The sequence below is a fragment of the Lissotriton vulgaris genome, unplaced genomic scaffold, assembly GCF_964263255.1.
Source record: "Lissotriton vulgaris unplaced genomic scaffold, aLisVul1.2 SCAFFOLD_227, whole genome shotgun sequence".
Classification (NCBI taxonomy): domain Eukaryota; kingdom Metazoa; phylum Chordata; class Amphibia; order Caudata; family Salamandridae; genus Lissotriton; species Lissotriton vulgaris.
Window position 1 is genome coordinate 1,706,974 of NW_028242055.1, and position 19,915 is coordinate 1,726,888.

The following is a 19,915-nucleotide window of genomic DNA, read 5'->3' on the forward strand; positions in this document are numbered from 1 at the left end:
AAGTATGGAGCAGTGTCCCCTGCTTTTTCCTCATTCTGCGGTGTATCGGGGGGCGGGGGATAGGAAGAGAGCAGTGTCTCAGCTGTTATTCCCCATTCTGCGCTGTTTGGGGGCGTTGCTGTTGGGAGCAGTGTCTCTGGTGTTATTCCCCATTCTATGCTGTCTGGGGGCGTTGCTGCAGGAGCAGTGTCTTTGGTGTTATTCCCCATTCTGTGCTGTCTGGGGGTTACTGTGAGAGCAGTGTCTCCGGTGTTACTCCCCATTCTGTGCTGTTGCGGGGGTTGCTGTAGCAGTGTCTCCTGTGTTATTCCCCATTCTGTGCTGTCTGGGGGGGTTGCTGTGAGAGCAGTGTCTCCGGTGTTACTCCCCATTCTGTGCTGTCTCGGGGGGGTTGCTGGAGCAGTGTCTCCTGTGTTATTCCCCATTCTGTGCTGTCGGGGGGGGTTGCTGTGGGGAGCAGTGTCTCCGGTGTTAGTCCCTATTCCTTGTTCACTACCCTCGGGCGCCTGCGGGCTGTGGACGCTCTCGGCCGCCGCTGTTATTCCTCATTCCTTCCATCCGTGGCCGCGCCGGCAGCAGGTGAAGGCAGGTAGGGCAGGGGTGGGGGCGGACGGACCCTACAACAAGGGGGGGGAGGGGGGCTCCACATCTGGAAGGGGCTACAAATCCCGGGGCGGGCGGGGGGGGGTGCAGAGGGACTCTACTTCCAGGGCAGTGGAGGTTAAGGGGTCGATGCTCTTCACGTGTTCTTATATGTTCTTAACATGTTCATCGCATGTTCTTCATTCTTGCACCGGTTCCTGCGCTCGTGCCCGAGGGCCCCTGCTCGGTATTTAGAAGTTCCCCTGCTGACGTCACCGGTGTCTTCAAAGGCCCCGGGCCCTGCAGCCAACACGTTCGGCCTCTGTCAGGCGCTGGCCCTGGGCACCGGCAGGACCCGGCCCACATAATGCCCTGCGCGGGCCTGTGTCAGGGATGGAGAGGAGTGAAGCCCCCCTCCTGGGGAGACCCGGAAGTCCTGCAGTGAGGCAGTTGCAGGTAGTGCCTAGTCATATACCGAGATGGGGCCCCCAGGGGCCCCACCTTCACTCTCATTAGCTGCTCTTGTGATGTGCTGTGGTGTTTGCATAGCGCCAGGGCTTCAGGGCGCTGTACTGGCAGGAGAGGGGGAGCCAGAGCTCCCACCCTCGAGTACAGACCACCTACCAACCAACCAATCAATCAATCAGGTGTTTGTTAAGCACGACTACTCACCTATAGGGGTCTCAAGGCGCTATGAGTGGAGGGTCTGTCGAAGAGCCCAGTTTTGACGTTTCTCGTGAAGATGGTGAGCGATGTTTTCTGTCTGAGGTGGAGCGGAAGGGTGTTCGAGGCTCGGGCCGTGCGGAAGGAGGAGCGGCCTCCCTGGTGCGGAAGAGCTGGCCTGATCATAGGGTCCTTTGGGGTGCGTGGAATTGGAGTCGGCTGTTCAGGTGTCGTGGAGGGCCGTGTGAGCGTGGGTTAGCATCTTGAAGGTGACTCTAGCTTCGATGTGGAGCCAGTGGAGTGTGCGCAGGTGCTGGGTTTGTTGGATAAGGAGAGGATGAGTTGGGTGTCGTCTTCGTATGACACAATGTTGAGTCAGTAGGTTTTGACGATGGGGGCGAGCGGAGCCATGTAGGCGTTGAAGAGCCTAGGGCTGAGGTAGGACCCCTGGGGGACTCCGCAGGTGGTAGGTGTAGGGTCTGAGAGGAAAAGCAGGGAGTCTGACCCGCTGCGTTCTGACGGAGAGGAAGGAGCGGATCCAGTCGAGGGCCTTGTATTGGATCACTCCGTCGTGGAGTCTGCATATTAGGGTATGGTGAGCGACTGTGTCGTACGCCACTGGGAGGCGTACGACACAGTCCAGTAAGGTACGGAAATCGTCTGTTGCGGCGAAGAGGGTGGTTTCCGTACTGTGTTTTTTTCTGAAGCTGGATTGGAAGGAGCCGAGGATGTTGTGCTCTTCGAGGAATGTGGCGAGTTGCCTGTTGACACCTTCCTCAACGACCTGCGCTGGCAACGGGAGCAGGGAGATGGGTCTGTAGTTTTTTAGGTCAGTGGGTTCCGCCGAGGGTTTTTCCGGGAGGGGGTTGACCTCAGCGTGTTTCCAGTCGTCAGGGAAGAGGCGATTGCCAGGGAGTGGTTGATGGTGTGGCAGAGCATGGGTGTGATGGTGTCGGCGGCTCTGTTGCAAATGTGGTGGGGGCAGGGGTCCGTGGGGGCCCCGGAGTGGTTTGACTTCATCATCTTCAGTGTGTCTTTGGTGGTGGGGGCTGTCCAATTGTCGATCGCTGGCTTCAGGGTGTCGGGGTGGTTGGTAAGGGTTCAGTGTGTTGGTTGTCTACGTCGAAGTTGTCGTATATGCTCTTGATTTTGTCGTGAAAGAGAGTGCTGAGTTTGTCGTAGAGGTCTTGTGAGGGAGGGATGTCAGTGGACTCGCTGGTGGGTTGGGCGAACTCCTTGATGATGTTGAAGAGTTCTTTGCTGTTGTGTGCATGAGTGGAGATTCTGTCTTCGGTCGCTTTTTTCCTCGTTTTTCTGATGAGTTGATGGTGGGTGTTGGTGGCGGCTCTAAAGTTGTTGTGGGCTTCTGTGGATTGGTGTTCCTCCAGGCCTTTCCGAGGCAGAGGCAAGTGCGTCTGGACTCTCGAAGTTCGGTGGTGAACCATCTAGCTTTCTTGGTGTAGGTGTTGTTGTTTTTCTTGAGGGAGGCTATGGTATTGGCGCTGTCGGAGATCCATCTGTGCAGGGTTCTGGCTGCGGTGTTGGGGTCGTCGTTTTCCGTGATGATTGGGGTGGAGTTGCTGGGTGATGAGGTTAGCTGGTTGTCAGTGATTCTGGTCCAGTTTCTTCATGCGAGCAGGTACTGGTGTGTGTGGATGGTGGTGTTCTGAAGGTGAAGTGGTCACATCGATGGTCAGTCCAAGGGAGTTCGGAGGTGTGGCTGAAGGTGATGGAGTTTTCTGTTGTGAAGAGGGGGTCCAGGGTGCGTCCTGCTGAGTGCGTGGGTTCGGTCACGATCTGGTTCCCTATGGAACTGAAGCGAAAATAGCTCTGCCATTCCAGGCGCCCATGTGCTCCATCTACCAATTCATCTCTGTCTTGACCTCCTCTGCCAGATGAACCAGCCAATCGCCTTCCTGGAGTAGGTCTCGTAATAAGTGTATGCCCTCCATTTGGAAGTGGCGATACACGATCCAGGCATTGAATACTTTTAGATTGAGTACGAGTTGGTAACCTTGATCTTTTTTTGGGAACCAAAAATATTGTAATGGAGAAGTGTGGCTCACTGGTTAGAGCAGACCCTGAAGCAGAGGTCAGACCCGGGACCAGGGTTCAATTCCCGACGCGGCAGGGTCTTGAGCTCAAATGTCCACGGACTCGATAATTCTCGCTTCGGTGCCTGACCTAATCATGGGTTCACACTCTGCAACTCTGGGCATTAAGCTTGCTTAATCTCCACAACGGCCCCCCACGGCGGGATGCCTGGCTTTTACCTTGGGGATGCCCTGTAGGGGCTATCTCACAGGGGAAAGCCAGGACGGGTTCCCAAGGCAGGCGCTTAGAGACCCCTGGGTGATAAGCGCTATATAAATCCAATATACAATACAATACAATACAATAATGGTGAATCTCTTGGGGTGTAAAGATGTCGAGGTCACTGCTCCTTTGGTTATAAGTGACTGAACCTCGTCGTCTATAAAAGACATCAAAGCATGGGAAAAATGAAGAGGGAACAGTTGGCGTTTCTGGTAGGGAGTTGAATAAAACTCCAGGTGAAATCCCTGAACCATCTGTAAAACGCAAGGATAGTGAAAAATCATCGCCCAATTGTGCAAAAACAATGGAATCCGCCCACTACCGTGACATCTGATTGAGGCAGAAGGATTACCTTCATAAGTGCTGTCAGCGCTGTTGTCTCCGCCTCGGTAGCCTCCACGGCGGCCACGACCCCTGCCACCTCGATTCCTGGTAGGGTAGAAGTTTGACTGTCTTTGGGGGACTCCTCCTTCCCTGGGAGCCTATCACTTGCGGCCTGTTGAAAGCCATGGACTGGCTCTCGGCCACATTAGTGTCCGGTCCTAACAAAAAGACTCCTGTTAGAGACTTTTTGCAGAGATGTTTGCGCCTTGTCTAAGGGTGCAAATGTCGACACATACTTTCCCAATCCATTGACAAATTTATAGCCAAAAAGTAGGCCTTTGGCCAAAGTACCTGCTTCACTGGAGGCCAGATCTGCCAGTCAAGGGTCTATGCGCATCAAAACGGACTTACGGCATTCAGTAGATAGAGCGCAGTTGGCGTTGCCTAGGAGGCAAAGGGCCCTCTGTGCCACTCCAATATGTCCCGTTGGGTTTCCGCATCTTTAGCTTGCACTGCCAAATCAAGTATTTCCGTAAGGGGACCGTAAATATCTAGCACCTTGTCGTGACAGCCCCTCCATGCTCTGTCTTGACGCTTCTTGGGGTCTTTAGAAAGTTTCTCCATGAATGTGGTCATGTCCGGATCGAGTTTCTGAGTGTCTGCCAACTTCCCTAGTAGTGAGGGGCGTGGACATTCAGAGTGCAATGTGTTGTGCACTTCCTTCTTGAAGCCTTGGCGCAGGTTAGCTTGTACACAGTGCGCCACCTCCATACACGGAACTCATTCCCTAGATCTTAGGTGGATGATTAGTTTTTGCTCAAATAAGAGATTCTTATTAAGTGGTAAATCCAGTTGAGAATTACACACAATGCTCTCACGCTTGGTGGTCCATCCTGAATTTCCTGGGCCTACCCCTTGATCTGAAGGAGAATCCGACGATGACGTAAAAGGATCCATCGTGGCGGTGAAGCTCCTGGAACACTCAAATTGTCCTGTCTCTTTTGTACTCCCGTATTGGTAGAACTGAAGGACCGATTGCGCCAGTTATGAGAGCACCTCGGCCGAGGGTCCTCTAAAGTACAGCAGGCAAATCCTGCATCATGCCAAGCCATGTCATGTTTCGAAAAGCAGCGTTGGCGCGAGCGCACACATCGATGTCCTCCTGAGGCTTAGCCAGGAGAGACCACCGTTTTTAGGTTATTCCTGTAAATCCTGTTGTTTTACTCTGCTGATTTATTGTTCCCAGCACGACGCTGGTTTTAAAAACAATTTGTTTTGCGATTTTGCACAGTGCTGAATGCCGGACTCCCGGTGTCAACTTTCCACATGAGACCGCACCCAGAGCAACACCCATGGAGCGCCCGTTCAACGCAAAGTTCTGTGTGTGAAGGGGCCATATTTACGAGGAGAAGAAAAGTCATGCAGAGTGACTTTTCCTCTCCTTGTAAATATGGAGGAGCCCCCTGTACCACCAGTACGTCACGAAAAGTGGCGTTGGGGTGGCGCAGGGGGCTTGTAAGTCGGCCCTAATTTGTTTTGCAATTTTACACAGTGCTTAGGGCCGGACTCCCGGGGTCAGCTTTACACACGCGACCGCCATCTTGGGGAGGAGGCAAAGTTAGCGCGCTAGTCGCTCCCCTCAATAGCACTTCAAAAACAGAGCTGGCGCGAGCACGCCGCTGGCAGCCGAAGGCATGCCTAAGGCAAGTCCGTCTGCGCCCATCCTCACGCGGCCCACGCACAGTGCCAGCACCCCTGCCCGTTCAGATGTAGGGTTCTCCAGGCTGGAGCCCTATTCAAGTGATAAGCTTCCTAGCCTTAACACTTTCAAGCCCAATCAGAACTGTATATGTATCATGCCCACCACAGAGGTCCCTCTGGGTGTTACAGTTTGCCAGGGGTGCAAAACTAAATTACCTGAATACCTCTTCCAGAGAAGGATAGATGTATCTAATAATCATAAAGCTCAGAAACAAGTAGGAATTAAAGAGATTAAATGTGTCCTGCTAAATGCAAGATCCCTGGTGAAACATTGCATTGATTGCGCCTCCTTAAAAGAGGAAGAGGAAATCAACATTGCTTTCATCACAGAGTCTTGGACGGACCATGCATCCGGGCCAGACTTGGTTAAAGCCACACCGCCTGGTTATCTTGTTCATACTTTAAATAGACCTCATAAGAAGGGAGGTGGGCTAGCAGTTATTTATTTAATGTCACTAAGCGCATTTTTTGTTAACCCTTCTATGGAGGATTGTCCTCCGTAGAAGAACTCTGCTCTATTCTATGGCAGGACGGAGGCGAGAATTATGCATATCTTCCTCCACTTTATTATGCATAGCAGTTTTTGAAGAACATTGTAAAACACACAAAAATACAGTAAAACATGATAGACTACACATCCCATGAACACAGGGGAGTAGTCTCTATGGTCATTACAGTCCCAAGACAGTCCATAATATATATTCCGATGACGTCCCTTCCTCTTCCTCTTTCTTCCCTGCTCTTCAGTTAAGTGTCATTCATTCTTTCCTCGCTTTTCTGACGTGTTAATTGCTGTATGCGTAGAGGTTTTCAGGCACGTTTATCGGGATTACTTGTGCTTTTGCTTTGTTTGTTTAGCGCAGTAGGCTGTTGCCCGAGCGCTTTTCTTTCCGTTTTTCGCGGACCTCGAGGTGCCCTGCGTGCACTGAGGGGATCCCGTGAGGCGCGTCATTGCCGTGTGTGGTAGCTTTGGTGATAGCGCTAGCCAAGGCTTTGAAATGCGATTTGGACCGCGGGGGGGGGGCTGAGCTGATTGCAGACCCACGTCCCAACCAACCCTCACCTTGACACCGCTTTGTGGTGATTTCTGGCCCATTACACGGTCTGGCAGCGCTACCTAGTGGCGTCTGTGTTTATTCCTTGTCGTTTCCAAGGAGTTTGACAGCTCGGGTTTCCCTTGCTGTCTGAGCACCGGAGAGGTGGCTGCCTGGTAGATTTCAAGGGTGATTTCTTGTGCTCTCACCCTCAGGAATATGACTTCTTCTGAAGACCATTTTTACTCCTCCACACAGGAGGCATGTTGGACTTGGCCCTTCTGGCAGGTTCACCCCTAAACTTTTTGCTTATGAATGTGACTTGGTGTTAGTTATTTTTAGGCTTCTGCGCACTTTCACTGTGTCCCAGTGTAAAGTGCGTGCGCACTCTGAGTGCATGTGGTGAGATTGGCCTGCCATCCCATAGGAATGCATGGGGAATGTATGTGTCCATGTTAGTTCCTGATGCATGGGGAGTGCAAGCTCGAGTTTGGTATGTGCGTACTCGTGTGATTAAATGCTGCGCGATGATGTGTGCGGCGTGAATGTGTCTAGTGTGGAAGTGCCACTTCTAGAAGTTGGTGTGCCTGTGCAGTGAATGTGCTGGCTTGTGATTGGCTGGAGCTGGCTGGTGTGCCTGGCTCCAGGAGTCAGGATGGCTGTTTCCCGGTGGTGAGTGGAGAGATCTGCATGTTGATGGTTGGGGAGGAGTGTACCTGGGACCTGAATAGAGCTGGGCTTTCCCCCACACAATGCTGGCTCAGCCCCCTGTTGAGCGACTGATGACCCTAGCCATCCTGTGAATAGGCAGAGGGGCTGAGCAAAACAAAGTGCTCAGGAACCAGTTGGATCTGGTTCGCCCCTTGCCTGCACCATGTAGACAAAGGGATTTACTGTATAAGAAGGGGCTGTGTCCCCATGAAAGTTGTTCTCTTCCTGGATCCTTTTCTTAAGGGGGGCTGCTGCTGCTGGGCGCCAGGAGGACCGCTACTGGGGACTGCCTCCCTGCCTGGAGGACCCTGTGAGCTGGATCCTGGGTCCAGCCTTGCCCCCCTGCCTGCCCAAAGACTTTCCTGGACTTTTAGATTCCTGCCTACCAGCCCCTGGGAAGCGCTAGCCTCCCCCTGCTGAAAATAGTGCATTTGCGCCGCTGGAGCGGTGATCCCTGGCCTAAGGGATTCCCCAGTGTGTGGGGTGATTCCCCCCCTGTCAGCTGATTTACGGCGCGGGTGCCCACCCCGCTTATTTGCCGTTTTTGTGCCCCCTAGCGCTTATTAGCACTTACTTTTAATTTGCTAAGCCCCGTTCTTTTCTTTTCACGGGTGCCACCCCGTTTTAGCCTTTATTCCGCTGGTGCCCACCCCTCATTACTGGCCGCTTGTGGTGCCGATCGAAATCGGTGGCTGTCCCCGTAAGTGTGCCCAGTTCGAGGGAGCCTACCCCTCCTCGTGACCGAAACCTCGCTGCAGTACCTGAAAGGGGCCGCCGCGCTGCCCGCGGCGACCCGGAAGTGCTCTATCCCGAACCGGAAGTCGACGAGAGCCCACCCGCGCTCCGGTGTCAGGAGAAGAAGTGCTGCGGTGCAGAAGGCTCCGTGAGTAAGAAGAGCCTCTGCGACCCCAAGAGAGGAAGTGGCCGGTGAGTGGGAGCACGGGAGCCTACCCCGCCACCCAGGACGTCTCGGCAGCCAGAACAGCCCTGCAGCCTCAGGAGAGGAGCCGCCGCCTGGAGGAACAGGCGGGGCTCCGGTGTGAGGAGCAGAGAGCCTCCGTGTGTAGCCGCCGTCCCAGGAGCAGACCGGTGAGTCCGGGGGCAGTTTCCTTTTTGTTCCTAGAGCGGCCCCAGTTGTCAGAGGGCCGCTCCAATGAGTGGGGCATTTGTTGAGAGCCCTGAGAGGCTCCGGGGACATTGGCGTATTTCGAGTCCCCCGAGTGGGACTCCAACGAAGGCCCAGCATTGTTGAGAGCCCACAAGGACTTCGGGGCATTCTTGTGACTCCGAGTGCCCCGAGAGGGACTCCAGCGAAACAGGCATTTCTTGAGAGCCCATGAGAGGCTCTTGGGGGCATTTTTGGGTGGTAGAACAGCCCCAGCTGGCAGCGGGCCACTCCCCCCCAGTGAGGTGACAGTGTTCAGAGCCCACGAGGCTCCTTTGGCCACAGTTGTTTAGTCAGAGCCCACAAGGCTCCAGGGCCCACAGTTCTCTCAAAGCCCACGAGGCTCACATGTTGTTTTGGGGCCCTATTGTTTCCCTAGAGCCTACAGAGAGCCAGGGGGCACGCTGGTGCCAGGCTCAGTTCTTACAGCTGCCCAGCACTTAGTGGGCAGCTGCCACGTTTAGGCTTTACGCAATCTCCTTGGCTGCCTGCGCAGCCTGCCCTGACTTTCTGGACCAATGGCGTTTCAGACCCTGAGAGGTCAGTTGGCCTGGGGACAGTTCTGGTGTTGTGCCCTTGCGTGGGGTACATGTTTTTGGCCTTATGTGATCTTTTGCGCAATTGTGAGTACCTGCCTAATGTCATTTCTGCATCATGTGTAATGTCTTTGTGCCTATACCTCTGAATGCATGTGATGCTTAGGAGGTTGTCTTTCCTAGTATAGTTATGCTAGTGAGCTCATGATTCCCTGCGTGATATTTTCCTAAGGTGGTTAGGGTTGCGTAGGTGGTACTTACCTCTCGCCAGTGGTTACTGGTTGTGTGCTCTATTTTCTATTTCTGTGCTACAGTTATTATTGTTCTATGTGCTAAGTGATATTCCAACAAGTATCCTAGCTCTAAAAGTGCTTCTTCCTGACAGTGGTCCATGTGGCCCTGTCCTGTACATAATCCCCTGTAAATTCTGCCCGTGCCTGTTGGCACATTGTAAAGTGTGTGTTTTTATCTAATGTGTTTTGGTGTAATACAAAGGCTATTTTTATATATAACCTTGTGAGGAGTTTCCTTTGTGGTGGGCCTTGGGTTTTGTCGCTGGGTGCGCGCGCAAACACTTAACCTACATTGCCTCCAAGATTAGCCTTGCTGCTCGCGCCACGTTACCTAGAGGATGAGCAGGGCTTATCTTTGGCGTGTAACTTCCTTGCCCTGGCTAGAGTGGTGGTTTCTGCCTGACTTTGGCGCAAGCCTCAGCCAACCGGAAAGTGCCATTTCTAACAGAGCAGAAGTGGAATGGCCGCCACAGAGCCTCCCTCCTGCAGTGGGCCACGTCCTCTCGCGAGCTATCTCTAGGGCGCTAAGAAGGCCATGAAGTGTCACGCAGGGCACTTGGAAGGGTTTGACAGATTGAGGGAATCCTTCCTTAAGAGTGCGCATACGCTCAAACACGCAACTGCCGGGAGGAGGAGGAGCCTGGAGAAACTGGTGACACTGTCGCCCCTAATGCGGACCCCGATGGCGGTCTTTCCCTGGAAGGGGAGGGTTTATCGGAGGGTGATTTTTTCGCCGACAAGGACTCGGGTCGTCCCTGGCGCCCGGGTTCTCGGTCCTCTGATTCCCAAGATGGGGACGGGGGACATTCTGACATGTTTGAACCCACTCAGATCTATCATCCTAGGTTGTCCGAGTGGTTCCCTGATACCAAAGTGGCAGACTATGTGGCCTCTAAGATTCGCCAGCCTCTGGAGAGGGAGGTCGGAACTAGGATGAGAAGCGAATGCCCCCGTCCTTCACTCAAACGGAAGGTGGTGCACACTCCAGAGATTGATGACAAACTTTGTACTTTTTTTGCAAAATATATGCGAGACCCTAAAAAAGGTATAGACAGATCCTGGAGGAATTGTCAGGATAAACTCCTTGACGCAGTGGGGCCCTTGACTCAGATCATTCAACTGACGGAGCGATCGAATTAATCGGGAAACCCTTTGTCTACGGACATAGTCGCGGGTTGGGCACAGCGAGCGATATGCCTTCTCGGCAACACAAATTGTGCCCTTGCAGCAGAAAGGAGGAGATTCCTTCTCATAGAGATTGACCCGAAACTAGGGGATTTGGCTACTTCTGAAGCGGGACCCGTGGCTCAGGGTAAACTTTTGGGTGAACCGTTCATCAAAGAGTTGAACTAATTTGTCACCACTTTCTTCGGCACTGGATAAGGCTCGGGCCTCTACAAAAAAGATTTTTCCGGGGCATGTGTTTGCCAGAGCCGGAAGAGGCAGGGGTCGCTCCTCCAGCCGCTCCCAGCAGCAAGACTCCTCCAATAGAGGTTAACAACGAAGGAACAATGGCTGGAACGTTGGTCGCCAGGGAACCTTCTACCCCAGCAGAGGTTCTGGAAGAGGGAAAGGCCAGAACAACAGAGGATGCGTGAACGCCCCTGGAGGTCCCTCTGGTAAGGATTACCCTTTCTTCCCCTCGAGATTTGGGGGGGAGGCTCTCTCTCTTTGCTCACAGTTGGGGAAGGATAACTTCAGACCCGTGGGTATTGCAGACAGTAAGGGGCTTTCACATAGAGTTTTACGGCACCCCAGTTCAATTGGTGCGCCCAAGACCCTTACATTTCTTGGCAGATTTCGGAACTTCTACGGAAGGGTGCTGTTTGCAGGTCAGTACTTCATCCGAATGGTTTTCTCAGCAACCGCTTCCTAGTAGAGAAGAAGGACAAGGGCTTCAGGCCGGTTATCAATTTAGGAGAGTTCAACGAGTGGCTGGTTTACTGCCACTTCAAAATGAAGGGGATACACTTACTTCGGGATATCCTCCTTCCAGGGAATTGGAAGGTACGAATCGACCTGAAGGATGCTTACTTGACGGTTCCCATCTTTTCCCCTCTCAGGCAATTTCTCCAGTTTGCTTGGAAGGGGCAGGTTTTTGAATTTCGAGCACTGCCCTTTGGCCTTTCATCCGATGCGTGGTGCTTCACAAAGCTGTTGCGCTTGGTGGTGGAGATTTTCCGTCAAAGGGGGGTGAGAATGATTATCTACCTGGACGATATCCTGATTTTGTATCAGTCTCTGGTTCATCTTACCCGCAACGTGACCATGACTATTGCGTTACTCCAAGACCTGGGTTTTGTAATCAACGCTCAGAAGTCGGAAGTACGCCCAGCACAACAGATGGTCTTTCTGGGTTTTCTCATAGACTCGGTCGCGGCATCCTTGAGTTTACCAGAAACGAAGGTGACCAAGATACAGAAGGAGCTTTCACATGTTCTACGGAGGGACAAGATTTCACTCTGCAAGCTCGCCAGAATAGTGAGATTACTCTCCTCGTCCATACAAGCCATATTTCCCGGCCTGTTGCATTACAGGGCTCTTCAGAGATTGAAGGCCCAGCATCATCGGAGGGGCCTGACCTACTCGGAGATCATCTCATTGTCAGAGGAGGCCAGGACCGAACTTCAATGGTGGATTGACCACATGTCTGCCTGGAACGGTCGGGCGATTTTCGTGTCGGCCCCGGATTTGGTGATCGAGTTGGACGCCAACAGATCGGGCTGGGGAGCCCGGTGCGGGAACATCTCCATGGGAGGCAGATGGTCGGAGGAGGAACTCCGGTTACACATCAACTGTCTGGAACTGCTGGCGTGATCCTTTGCGGTGAAGTCTCTGACCAAGGACACAATCTCTTGTTGCATCCTTTTGCAGATGGACAACATTTTGGCGGTGCAGTACATCAATCGCCTAGGCTGTCCTTGATCACAGGCCTTATCCATCCTAGCAAAGGATTTCTGGCAATATTGTCTTCAGAAGCAGATCTCAGTCACGGCGGAGTAACTTCCCTGTCTGCAGAACACAGTGGCAGATTGGAACTCCAGACATTTTTCCGATACCAGCGACTGGAGACTCGATCGTGCAGTCTTCCTGGCTTTGATGACCAGATGGGGCCCTTGCAGTCTGGATCTTTTCGCCTCGCGGTTGAACCATCAACTTCCACGCTTTGTCAGCTGGAGACCGGCTCTGGAGCCTATAGCGGTGGATGGTTTTCTTCAGGCCTGGTCGACGGAATATCCTTATGTGTTTCCACCTTTCATGATGATACCAAGAGTGGCAGCTCAGGTTCGTCGTTAAGCAGCGTCCATAGTGTTAGTCACAACATCTGGAGGGCACAGGCCTGGTTCCCGACACTGTTGGAAGTTGTCGTGGGATTGCCCGATTCTACTGCCCTCATTCCCTTCAATTCTAAAGGATCCCCAAGGGGGCCTTCATCCTCTGGTGCTTCAGGGCCATTTGCAACTCATGGCGTGGAAGATTTCAGGGGACGTTGGAAAGACGACCAACTTTCTTCGGACGCTGCACACCTCATCCAGCAGGCATGGGCTTCAGGAACGATCAAGAGGTATCGCTCGGCTTGGCGACAATTGCATTGTTGGTGTCTGGAGAGACACGTGGATTCCATGGGGGCACGAGTTACCCATATTTAAATTTTTGGGGCGGAATTGTACCAGCAGGGCCTGGCTTATCGGACGGTTAACTCTTTTCGGTCTGGCAATTCTGCGGGCCATGGTGAGATTGATGGCAGACCAGTCGGGGAACATCCCTGGGTTTGTAAACTGATGTGCGGCATCCGGTTATCCAAACCTCCGGAGCCTAGATATTCGGGCCTGTGGGATGTCAACCGGGTCCTGAGGCTCTTGTTGGGCTGGCAAGATAATCAACATCTCTCCCACAAGGAATTGTCAGCTAAGTTAGCCATTCTCCTCTGTCTCATTTCATGTAACGAGTGTCAGATGTCAGAGCTCTGGACATTACGGCTAGGGTTTTTACTCCGGAAGTAGTTACATTTACCATTTCTCGGAGGACAAAAACCACACCAGCTCAGTATCCTATCCTTCTTTTCCGGATCATCCTAAGTTGTGTGGTGAGGTGCATTAAAGCTTACGAGGAAATGACGTTGGAACTCCGGCCCCACGGGGAGAAGCAGTAGCTTATTGCCCCGCAGAAACCTTTCAAAGTGGTTTCTTCCCCTGCCATCGCCAGGTGGGTACGAAGGGTTATGTCTGAGGCAGGTGTGGATGTGAGTAGGTTTGGTGCACATTCTACGAGGGGGGCCATGGCATCTAAGGCTGTCCAGGTGGGTGGTAGGTTGGAAGACATTATGAATGCAGCCAATTGGTCTTCTAATTCTACCTTCAAGAGGTTTTACTTTAAACCTTTCTCTGAGGCAGCATCGCTAGTTGTAAGTAAGCTTTGAACTTGCATAAATCTCGCCTCTGTCCTGACATAGAATGAAAAATGTCCTAGCTTACGAGAAGGAAAGTTTCAATTCTATTAAGGACTAGGAGGCGAGGATTATCCCTCCTTAGGACTAATTTCATTATCTTCCCACCCTGGAAGTTTAGTCGTTATTAGTAAGTAATCCTTAAGTTTTGTTGTTGATCAAAGTATTTACATGTGTTGTTATTACTCTGCCGCCTATGTCATTGCATTTGTTGCTTTGCCATGTTATTTTCCGTATTAATTCTGTTCTGGCGTATTGTGATGATTTCATTATGCAAGAGCTGGATATTGGAATTGTTTCTTTATTTCAGGGAATGACCAAAATTCAAGCTATTCTGGCTGAAGACGGCTGATAGCCAGAAACCGGTCCTAGGATGCTTGATTCCGGTCCAGGAAAGACATGGCTTGGCAGTTCGGGCTGGACTGTTCCCATGAAGCACAGGGTCAAGGCTGATTTGCATATGGCCATGTCTGAACTGGGGTGGTGTGGAGTGCAAAAAAACGATGGATTTAGGCCCAGATCTCTGTACTGGGGTGTATGACATTGTTCTGCATTCTGTCCATCAATTGTGTTTTTTGCAAAAGTTCGAATGCAACAGTAATGCCAGCTTAACATCCTCCAGTGAAGAAGAGGAAGAGGAAGGGACGTCCTCGGAATATATATTATGGACAGTCTTGGGACTGTAATGACCATAGAGACTATTCCTCTGTGTTCATGGGATGTGTAGTCTATCATGTTTTACTGTATTTTTGTGTGTTTTACAATGTTCTTCAAAACCTGCTATGCATAATAAAGTGGAGGAAGATATTTATAATCCTCGCCTCCTAGTCCTTAATAGAATTGAAACTTTCCTTCTTGTAAGCTAGGACATTTTTCATTATCAGTGTAATCAGCCATGTTTGAATCAGGCGAAGAGCTGCTGTATTATCAGTGTAATCAGCCATGTTTGAATCAGGCAAGGAACTGCTGTATTATCAGGGTAATCTGCCAAGTTTGAATCAGGTGAAGAGCTGCTGCATTATCAGGGTAATCAGCCATGTTTGAATCAGGCGAACAATTGCTGTAATATCAGTGTGATCAGCCATGTTTGAATCAGGCGAAGAGCTGCTGTATTGTCGGTGTAATAAGCCAAGTTTGAATCAGGCGAAGAGCTGCTGTATTATCAGGGTAATCAGCCATGTTTGAATCAGGCGAACAATTGCTGTAATATCAGTGTGATCAGCCATGTTTGAATCTGGCGAAGAATTGCTGTATTGTCAGTGTGATCAGCCATGTTTTTATCAGACTAAGAGCTGCTGTATTATCAGTGTGATTTTTTGGAAGAATTCTGCCTACTCCTATCCTACAACATATATAAAATAGAGATCATTTGATTAAACTTATTTTCCAGCACACATGCTACTGCTTTCACCCAGGCATGTGCATTCTCGTGTCTAGCAGCATCTCCCTGGCCACATATAGATTCCCAACAGCTTAGATTTATAGCCTGTGGTTACATATGATAGAGCAGAGCGCTCCATTAACCTAATTAGTTGTAGTTCTCACCCTGTAGAAAAGACACAATATATTTCCATGGTGAGAAAATGCAAAAAGAATTTTCTTGATCCATATTTGATAGCCTGTAACCTATTTCTGTTTTTTTTTCAGGTGCCGAGGTCAGGTTAACTCTGCTCAAAGACAGCAGCTTCCTGGACGATTCAGTGTCTCTGCAGAGACCTACCTATTTCCCAGCCCTCTCCAGCCACTATCGACGTTTGTGCCCCCCTGTGAATCAGAGTAGAATCTTTGTGACTATGGCCATGGGAGAGCCACTTAAAAAAGAAAGGCTGAGGTGGTGTCAAGAGCAGTATAAAAGCATCAAACCAGTCCAAGGCACCAAGGCTCCTCGAGGAATCAATCTTGCAAGGATGGAACACAAGGATGACCCAGAAACCTTCTTGGAGGCCTTTGAGCACGAAGCCAAGTGTGCTCGGTGGCCTAAAGAGGTGTGGCCAATGTGTCTGGCTCCCTTTCTGTCAGCTGAAGCCCAGTCGGTTTATCAAGCCCTGCCAATCAGCATAGCTGAGGACTATGACCAGTTAAAACAGACCCTCCTCGACCATCTGGGCTTGGATGAAGAAAGGTACCAAAAGCAGTTCCGCAGTCTGACCCTCAGAGCGGGCGTGCGACCACTGAGCGTGGCCTCCCAGCTGCAAGACCTGGGCCACCGGTGGCTGAAACCAGACACCCGCAGTGCCACAGAAATTGTGGAACTCATCATCGTTGAGCAGTTTGTCCAGATCCTGCCAGCAGGGGCCAGGGAATGGCTGAGCCGTCACCACGTCAAGTCCCTTGCCAGAGCCGTCCGACTCATTGAGGGCTACTTGGCTCAGGAGGATGTCCATCCAGTATCGCGTCCACCAGACTGTGCACAAGAACTCCTGAGTGACGGTACGTAAAACCCCTTATGAGGTTACAGGTCGAGGTGGGCAGTGGCATCAAGGCAAGGAGCAGAGATAAACAACATCTGTTATATTCAATAAAATAGGATGAAGGGTCCTTGTTGTAATGTTCATGTAGTATATTTATTCTTGAGATTAGATAGAAGGTACAGTATTCAGGTAGGAATGTAATATGGTAAGAAACCCCACCAGGAGCAGATAACTTCCTGCTCAGCCCCCAGGGAACTGATAAATCCCTTGAATAGCAACAGGTAGAATCATGGATGACATCACAGAGACATGACATAGACAAGCAGACACTAACACTAAGGAGGGACAAAGAGAGAGGAAGAGCAGGATATAACACACCTCCCTCCTTTAATTGAAAAAATGAATAAGATGAAAGAAAGAACATAAATGCACCAGAAATAAACACCCTCTTCAACATGATGGAAAGAATAGGTAATATCAAAGGGGCAAAAGTACAAAGGTTGTACAAGCACCGTAAGCTAACAAAACAATGTAAGCTTAAATGAAATTTAAAACTGAACATCTCAATTCAAATGAGCAAAGGTACAGTATGGCTCAGTACCGTAGATAGAAAATTAAATATCAACTCCTCAAATTCGAATATTTTCGATTCCTCTAAAATAAAGCACAATAAAAATGAGCCCGACTTCTCAAAGTAAATACATGAACTCCTCTAAACATAGAGCACAGTAAAAGTGGTTCATGACAAAACGGCTCTTCACAGAAAATGCACAACTTCTCTATCAATAGAATAAAACTGAGCCCATGCAGCTCCTCACAGTAGGTAACAGAAAATCAGCAATAAAACTGAGCCCTGCGGCTCCTGACAGTAAATAGATGAACTTCTCTAACCATAGAGCACTATAAGTGGTTCATCTGAAATGACAATAAAATTGAGCCCCTATGGCTTTTAATAGCAAGCACATGAACACCTCTAACAATAGAGCACTATAAAGTGGTTCATAACCGAAATAAACATCAAAATTGAGCATCACTCTAGGTCATCATCACTAAGAATGAAAACAAACTGGAGCACCTCAACATAGTCGAGCACATAAATGACCCCAATAAGCATAACGCCTACAAATCATCTCCAAAATTAAAGCAAATGAGCACCTCAACAAAGGTTGAGCACAAACGTGGCTCCAATAAAGTAGGCAATAATAGAATAAATTATTTCAAAATGCATCACTTGCAAATCCACACGTAAAAGAACATGTAACAGCATACATATAGTCATAGTCATACATTCTTATATAGCGCGCAGTTCACCGCAAGGTCTCATGACACTAGCAGCTAAAGGATGGAGGACATCATATGTAACCTAGAACCAGAATTATAAGCATAGAGCATATAATCAATATTTAGCACAACACAGTACTTAAAAGAAACATCATGACTGACACACACACACTGTAAATTAAAACAATAATAATAAAGCAGGCAAATCCTTCACGCAAAGTTCTTGAATAATGCACTCAAGGATAAATTACAGCGCAAACAACACATTGCATAACTTAGGAAATATGCTAAATTGTTTACAACATCTTAAACATAACAAATCAAAATAATAAAAGTAGTCACCGTTGCCATTTGAATGAAGGGAGACACAAACAGCTCTGTAGAAATCTCCATGGGAAAATGTAAAGAAAATCAAACAGTACCTTGATGGAAAACACCCTTTTTCCCCCAGGAAAATAAATAAATAAATAAATAAATCATGAAGCAGCAAACACCGGTGAGCGATTTCTCACCCGGGTTGTAGAACCAAAAACGTAGTGTAATGTCAGAAGTTAATGGTGTGCAGATCAAGTTCCAATTCTCGAAGTCAGGAATGTAGACAGACTCCCAAATGGTGTAGAGCCATCAATTTATTACAATTTGGCGACGAGGTACAGAACCTGTGCGTGGAAAAAGACTGGTCTAATGGAGTAATGGAGATCTGCAACTAAGGAACTTAAAGAATAAGGAACTAAGGAACTTAAAGACTATTGGAACTACTGCAACTGAAGAATTTTTCAAGCCAAGAGGAGGAAAAGGTATTTTATGAGAGCACCCTGATTAACCCCACCAGTGTCCTGTGTGATCTGGACAGCCTGTTTCCCTTGGGTGTTAGAATTTTTGCTGTGTGATTTGGCTTAAATCTAAAGGAATTACAACTGCATGATCTGAAAAGAACTTAAAGATAGATTTGCTGCACGTTTTATGATTTGGCCTGAATCTCAAGAGAACTTAAAAGATTTACATTTTGAATTTAAGGAGACCTCTTGCAAGAACTGTGTTCATACAAAGCTTTTAACGGTCTGACCAGTAACACACATGGTTTGGATTTATACAAGAAAACACGCATCTACCAACTGTAGGGAAGTGCATGCGCTGTGTTTGCTTGTTCTTCGATATCTCAGAGGATGAGAAGCGTTTTGGCCCTGCGAGAGAGACAGGGATGCTGGCGGTTGTGAGCAAACGCACAAGGTACAGTCTACTGTTGCATCGGAAGAAAAATTTACTATTTTGTTGTGGGGTGCAACATTAGCGGAATTTCTGTGTTTCTAGCACATTTAAAGCAGTGATTTTTTACATGTCAACGTTTTGCTTTTGAGGCAATTTTTGAAATAAAAACGAACGACTCACTTGGGCAATCGCTCGAGCACCGGCATTTTCTGAGCGTTTACTGTGACGTCTGCATTTTCATTCTTGCTGCTCATAGACGTTTTCTAGCTTTGGCGTAAGGAGAGCCACCCGGTGCAGCGTCCGTGTACGTGCCGCCATTTTGCAAGCAGTTCCTGTAAAGTGTTGATCCAAGTTTATGTCCAAGACATCGTTGCATCTGACTACTCATCTCATGGCGGAGCGGAGTCCTGGGGTGAGTTTAATTATCTTTGTACACCAGCGGATATGTACAGCAGCGGATGTTTAACACAAATGAATTTTCGTCAGCTTTGGAGTCAGTTTTATTTGAGGTCATGGACTATTGTCAACAGTGAAGAGAATTGCATGGGTGATGCTTATGAAGTCTTCAGCTGTGAACTTCCTGTCCCAGTGATTTACAATCGTGACCTCTAAACTGTGTTCAAAGAAGAAATTTCAGCGTCTTGCTTTGAACTGCAAATCTTTCTACTTGCTTAAAGGAAGCCATTTGTGAGAGGTCCTCGGGTGAGGGATCGCTCACCGGTGTTATAGATTCATCGTTTGTGGAAAATTAAGACCTTTATTGTAACTTATTTTTAGAGGGAGGTGGTGGATGCTTCATATATGTATTTTTGGGGAGAACTGCGCATTATTTTATTGCCATGTATTGCTTTTCATATGATTTGCTTGCATGTGTGTACTTTGCATGTGTGTACTTTGTATGTGTGTTCTGGAACTTATAGAACACACATGTTCTAAGATGGTTGAGGTGTTTAGTTATACTACAGTGAGATAGTATCGTTTTAATTTTGCAAGGTGTTTAGTTATACTACAGTCAGATAGTATCGTCCTTAATGTGAGAGCCATGTTTATGCTCAACGTATGTTGAGGTGCTCTGTAATTTCTATTCAGACTTCTGGTGTGTTAGTTATTCGATGGAGTGAGCCATTTTTATGCTCAACGTTGTTTGAGGTGCTCAGTTATTTTATTTAAATCCGTCGTGGA

The 19,915-nt window shown here is 49.2% G+C and overlaps 1 protein-coding gene across 2 annotated transcripts in view; it reads left to right on the forward strand.

Annotated features, from left to right (window-relative positions):
* Window positions 1-498: 498 nt before the first annotated feature.
* LOC147669082 (uncharacterized) overlaps window positions 499-19,915 on the forward strand; it is an 88,809-nt gene continuing 69,392 nt past the window's right edge. Inside the window, exons 1-2 of one of the 2 annotated variants that reach the window (XM_086948242.1) lie at window positions 499-579; window positions 15,480-16,262. In XM_086948242.1, the coding sequence (XP_086804368.1) occupies window positions 15,626-16,262 (637 nt within the window). In that variant the 5' untranslated portion in view covers window positions 499-579; window positions 15,480-15,625. Of the gene's footprint in view, window positions 590-15,479; window positions 16,263-19,915 lie in introns of both variants that reach the window. The other variant, XM_086948243.1, reaches the window with a different exon arrangement.